This window comes from Citrus sinensis, chromosome 9, assembly GCF_022201045.2.
Source record: "Citrus sinensis cultivar Valencia sweet orange chromosome 9, DVS_A1.0, whole genome shotgun sequence".
In the NCBI taxonomy this organism is placed as follows: domain Eukaryota; kingdom Viridiplantae; phylum Streptophyta; class Magnoliopsida; order Sapindales; family Rutaceae; genus Citrus; species Citrus sinensis.
The window spans coordinates 19152264-19158772 of record NC_068564.1 but is presented as its reverse complement, the minus strand read 5'-3'; the positions used below and the strand labels follow the sequence as shown (position 1 = coordinate 19158772).

The 6509-nt window shown below is 31.0% G+C and overlaps 1 protein-coding gene and 1 pseudogene across 1 annotated transcript; one reads left to right on the top strand and one right to left on the bottom strand.

Annotated features, from left to right (window-relative positions):
* Positions 1 to 400: 400 nt before the first annotated feature.
* On the bottom strand, positions 401 to 1950 carry LOC107178493 (uncharacterized). The gene is made up of 3 exons (XM_015533756.3): positions 1503 to 1950; positions 819 to 893; positions 401 to 511 (listed from the first exon to the last, which is right to left on the bottom strand). Exons 1-3 carry the CDS (start codon positions 1629 to 1631, stop codon positions 482 to 484), a joined length of 234 nt encoding a protein of 77 aa, XP_015389242.2. The 5' UTR covers positions 1632 to 1950; the 3' UTR covers positions 401 to 481.
* A 491-nt stretch (positions 1951 to 2441) lies between these two features.
* On the top strand, positions 2442 to 3031 carry LOC102624653 (peroxiredoxin-2-like; annotated as a pseudogene).
* The last annotated feature ends 3478 nt before the right edge of the window (positions 3032 to 6509 follow it).

The following is a 6509-nucleotide window of genomic DNA, read 5'->3' as shown; positions in this document are numbered from 1 at the left end:
TTTTTACGAATTTACAGAAGTAAATCTATATCTAATCTACCAACTGCGGATTTTTAAATTTTCAAACCAATCCAATCCACTAATCCATGGATCGGATTTTTGCAGATCAGACAGATTGAGCAGATTGGATTGGATTCTGAACACCCCTACTGCCTTGACATCGTTAGTTGGTAATGCTACAGTTTCAACCCATTTGGAGAAATAATCCACAGCCATTAGGATGTATAGGTTGCCGAAAGAGGATGTGAATGGTCCCATAAAATTTTTCCCCTATACATCAAAAAGTTCCACTTCCAAAATGTTAGTGAGCGACATCTCATGTTTTTTAAAGATGTTTCCTGCCGTTTAATAGAGCAATCAATAAAAATAAATCGAAGAAGCTACATTAAAGGGGCAATACATACCACATTTTTCCGGTATTCATCTGTTAAATGCACTTCTAGTGGTACATCAACCTGAATGAAACATACGTCATTTAATTTCACTTGTGAAGGTGTTCCGTCTGCAATACCTATAACAATAAGATCAAGACAAGATTTTGCAAATCATAAATAAGAACTAGATACTTTTATAAAATCATGAAGGTAAAGAGCCAGTATTGCATAATAAATAAGAAAACGAAAAATGAAGAAGCTTCGTTGGACTAGAAAACAATAAATGTAAGTCATACTTCCTTGTTAACCACCCTGACACCGCCCAAAAAAAAAAAATGAAAATCCAAATCTTGCTTCCTAAATCATTTTAAACTGCACATGTGTTTCAAAGCAATTCAAAATTTATAGCTTAGGGGTAAAACAATTGAAAATGAGAAGGGCAACCTGATCATAAACAGCTTTTGCATACTTCATATCTTCTTCCCATGGGCATTCAGTCCAAAAGTTCTCGAAATCTTCCTACACAAAACGAGGAATTAGAAACAGCCTGCTCTACTGTCTTATAGACTACAAGATTTAATATTTTTAGGGTAGTATCACGTGTTGAAAAGAAACAACTGCTTCTATGCATAGACCAATTTTAATACATTGGAGAGGAATATTGACAAACATTTTGACCATAAATATATTTTCAATATGCCCTCAAAGAACCAAAACTAAAACCATGCAGAAGTTCAAATGATCGCTCAAACAATTGCGACATTAATCATAAAAAAAAAACAACTAAAAAATAGCGACATTAAAAAGAAGAAACTAACTATCTATTTAAATAATTCAAAATGCTAATATTTCTACACCCAATTTCAGCTTAACTTCGCAGAGAATTCATATTACCAAAACTGAGTCACAACACACACATACAAAAAATCGCCATAACAGTATTGATTATCCCATTATTTGAAAAAAATTTCAAACTTTCAACAAATTCAAATGATGGCAATATTTATCCAGCACTGCTTCACCAATAAACATAAACATGCCAAATCTCCAAATATATCACACACGCAAGCATATACACCAATACACTTGAATCATAAAGTAATTAAAAGGTGAAAGAGTAAGACATACTTGAAACCAAATTTTGAGGTAAAAGGCTATGCAAGAATGACCAGCAGCATGAAGAAGTCTAATTGCAACACTGCTATCAACTCCGCCGCTCAAAAGAACAGCAACCTTAAGGCCCTTTCGATGGGACATGCAGCAAGAGAGATAGTGGGGTTCAATTTCAACACTAACATTCGAATTAGCATTGTGTTGTAAAGAGTGTGAGCTGGGTTGATGTTGACAGAGAACAAGAGTTAAGGAAGATTAGTTTTTGGTTACGAGAGTGAAGAAGGGTTCTAGGTTTTGGAGAAGAGAGAGAAAGGAAGGGATTAAGGTGAGAAAGTAGGGGAGACATTGGTGGTGACTGGTTTTGATGTCAGTCTCTGTTCAGTATTTCAAATCGTAGGATAATAGAAACTCAAGAGGGAGGTAAAATCCGGATCCGGATCCTATATGGCTACATCTGGATAGAGCATCCATATCTGTAAAAAGGTATACAGACTTGGATGCAACGAATTTTTTAGATATAGGAATCTGTGTAATACTAAATTTAAATTTAAAAAATTCAACGAATTGATGTAATAAAATTAAATAAACACTACTAGAAAAATGGACTTTACTAATACTTGTCTTCTAACACTTTATTTAAAAGTATCAGTATATACATATATTTGGATCATTTTTCGCGTTTAACAGATATGTATCACTAATTACTAATACTGAAGTATCAATAGCTTTAGTAATAGCAATCAATGACGCTTAGATATCAACAATTAAAAATCATCATTTTTATTTTGTTTAGTCCGAATTCGAACCCAAGACCTCTTAAACCTAAAGCTTCTACATTGAATCAAAAGACCACTGGGCTAGGAATTATTTTTAATTTTTTTAGAGTTGTGCTTTTTGAGTGGATAAAAACAAAACAAATAGACAAGTCTTATCTTATCCAAAATATAACTTTTCAACTCCCTCTACCAAAGTATTCGTTCCCTCCTAAGCTCCCCAGATCTGAAAAATCCCTAACATCCAAATTATCAAAAAGTGCTCCTCAAATACAAAAAAGCTCTCGCCCTCCGGTGGCAATCGTGTATTTAATCACAGGCGTGGATCAGATTCTATCTCTAAATGGCTCCTATTGCAGTCGGTGAGCCCTTGCCGGACGGTACTCTCGCTTACTTCGACGAACAAGATCAGTTGCAGCAAGTGTCCGTACACTCGCTTGCTGCCGATAAAAAGGTCATCCTCTTTGGCGTCCCCGGTGATTTCACTCCTACTTGCAGATTGATGAGTTGAAGTCAAAAGGCGTCGATGAAATTCTCTGCATAAGCGTTAATAACCCATTTGTGATGAAGGCATGGGCCAAAACATTTCCTAAGAACAAGAGCGTGAAGTTCCTGGCTGATGGCTCAGCAAAATACACCCATGCTTTGGGGCTTGAGCTTGACCTCAGTGAGAAAGGACTTGGTACCCGATCAAGGAGGTTTGCTCTCTTGGTTGATGACCTCAAGGTGAAGGCCGCAAATGTTCTGCTGCTCTGCAGCAAGTTCTTTTGACATAACTATTTATTAACTTTTGATCTTACAAAACACCAGCATAATAATATCAGAATAACCTCAAATTTTAATATGTTGTTCATTCATATGTGTTGTTAAAAACAGGAAAATATCATTCCAATGTATTAAGTATCTTAAATTTTATAAGATTCATGGCCAAAATCATAAGACTTGTTTATAAGTAATGATTTTGGAATGAACTCTCAAATTATTGAAATATTTTGTCCAAACTTTACCATATGTTTGAAATAATTAAAGTTAAATGTGTATGTTTCAGTTCTGGAAATTTTGGAATGAATTGGGTTTATAACTGATTTTTAATCGATTTTTCAAAATGGTTGGTTGCTGTCCAATCTTTCATAAATTGCTCATGTATCATGTTTGGTGGTGCAAAACAATAGTCTAAACATGTCTGAATGAGCTGAAATTTGGAGAAACTAAAGTTCTATATGCATACTTCAAATCTGAAAATTTTTATGTTGATTGAACTTGCAGGTTATTTTTAATGATTTTTTAAACTCTGCTGCACTGCAGCAAGTTCTTTTGACATAACTATTTATTAACTTTTGATCTTACAAAACACCAACATAATAATATCATAATAACCTCAAATTTTAATATTTGTTCATTCATATATGTTGTTAAAAATTGGAAAATATCAATCCAATGTATTAAGTATCTTAAATTTTATAAATATGTATTTAAGTACCAATTACTACTGTAGTTGGAGCCCAAAAATGAATGGTTTTAGGACCAGCCGGGTGGTTCCAGAAAGCTAGGAGCTTGTTAGCTATTCCTTTTAATTGAACTAATTTAACTTAAATATTAACTTGATTATTGATTTCTATGGTTTGCGATTGATTTGAGTTTGACATTCTTGTTTTGTGTTGGTTTGAGTTTGACATCCTAGTTTAAGACTTTGAAGGCTTCCAAGAAATGATTTTGGATGATGAGCATATGAGTAATAGTTGGAAAATTAATTTACTGTATCAAATATATACTTAGTGTAGCATATTAATTTTAAGAACTATGGATTATTCCATGAATATTCTAGTAAATGGTTATGTTATATATGCATGTCTTAATATATAATAATTATATTTTGCAGTTTGTTTTTTTTTCCTTTCTAGGTTTAGGAAAATGTTTAAAGTGATTTTGGATTATGATGTCAATCAAGTTAAAGCAACATTACTTGTGAGTGGAAATATATAATGATTATATTTTTCTTTTACTTTTTTTTATCTTCTTAAAGTTTTATAATTAGGCAAAATTAATGAATACTTAATTACAATTTAGGGTGATATTCTTTAAATGGTTTACATGAATAGATTTAAGTAGTATAATAAATCTCATACTCACTTTATAAAGGAATAACTAAGTTTGCAAATATTATTTCTTTTAGTAGTAATAATTTTGGATCGAACTCTCAAATTATTGAAATATTTTATGTCCAAACTTTATTATGCCTAATATAAATATAGAGATTCATAGTTATTTTATACCTAGTTTAAGGAAACTGCAGTTTGAGGACTTATTTTTTGCCTTGTTAAATAAGCTTTTAGAATGAATAAATTGAGGAAATGAGTGGTGATTTATTTATAATAGAGCATTTGTAATAGCTTTTAACTATGCACAAAAATCATTTGGTATATGTAGAAAGAGTAACATGCTTGTGCTGGAAGTAGATATTACATTGAAAACTTCTTGTCTGCTATAGTTTGCTATATATATAACCTTTACCAAAAGAGAATAATTGAGTTTATTTATAAATAGCTTATGAGTATTTTTTTCTTTCGATCAAAATAATTTTATTTCTGTTAATTGTTGTTTCTCTAATGGCTAGATATTGGCAGCTAATTTTTTTTTCTTTTCATGTATTAATATGCAGATTTGATCAATGTGTTTGAAGTGTTTATTCCTCAACTTCACTTATATTCTAACCCATGCAGTCTATTGAATGGAGAAGCTACTGGTGTGATAACGCAATTATACTACTCATATTCAAAGAGTGAAAGACAGTCATCCTTCTCAATTTAGCTTCTAGATTTATTAAATTTAGCCACAAGTAATAGGCATTTGATTGGATGGTAGAAATTTTTATGTATTGAATTTGGATTATTTAGTTATGAGAGTAGGATATCTCATATTTTTGTTATTGAAGTTTTGGAATTTGTAATATATACTAATAATATTTAAATGTGAAATGAAAGATTTTGTGATATAAATCAATTTCTTTTCATTATTTTGTGGTGCCTTTTAATTTTACCAATAAATCAATAGGCAATGATCCAATTCAATTTTTTATTTTTTAAAAATAAATTAACTAGTGATACCATCGTAACAGTAATCATAGACACTAATAAAATATCAATAACTACTAACACTATGGTGTCATAATATCGGTGATACTGTAGTAATAGTAATCACTGACACCACTTACAAGTGTCACTATTTTTCTGACTCCCAGATTATTGACACAATTAACAAGTGTCAATGAAAGTAATTTCTGACACTATTCTAAAGTCAGTAAAGACCATTTTTCTATTAGTGAAAATCCAGTTATAATTCAACAATCAATCTTTCAACATTTAGAATAACATACAATAACTCCATAAACTCATAAATAAAAATATCACAACATAAATCAAACATAAAAAATAATATAAATTCAATTGTCCAACAGTTCAAAGTCTAATGTTAGTACAAATCTATAAATAAAACATCACAAAATCACATAAATTCCAAGTTGGTGTACTTTAGTTTTAGGGTTATGTTAGGTTTTTAACTTTAATATTAGCATCTGGATCTACATTTTCTAATACGTACATTTAAATTTTTTCAGATTCAAATCTTCCGAACTTTTACGAATGCGAGCCAAACGCACGAATGCGAGCCAAACACGGAGTTTTTTTTTTTTGCCGTCCCTACTCAAAATATTGAACATAATGAATTAAGTTAGTTTTAGTTGGTTACGTAATTAGTACAATCATGACAAATAAATGATAGGAGGATATGCCTTCAATCTCTTTAAGAATTTTTTAAGTAATTTATTTATCCTAATGATAATAATAGTCATAGAGTGGTTTACAAAGTGAAATATAGGTAAGATGACACAATTATTTATTTAGTTATCTAAGCATAATATATTGGTAATTTAAGGTGTCAACATTATATTGTCTCCAATAAATACCTTGATTGCATAAATCAAGCACTTGATTACTATCGTAATCTTGGGGCTAGCTGTATACTTATTGTAAAATACCCAAATTATTGGGATTGATTATTCTACTTACCTTGTACAGAATTATTTTACAACTATAAGAACTGGTATGTCTCAACAAATTGGGAGGACCTTTTTTCCAAAAATTATTTGTCTCTTTGGTTCTCTTTTATTTGATATGGTATCAGAGCTATGCATGTATAAGAGAAAATCTTGAAATTTCTTATAACATCATAGCAAGTTGTTGTGTTGTTCGCG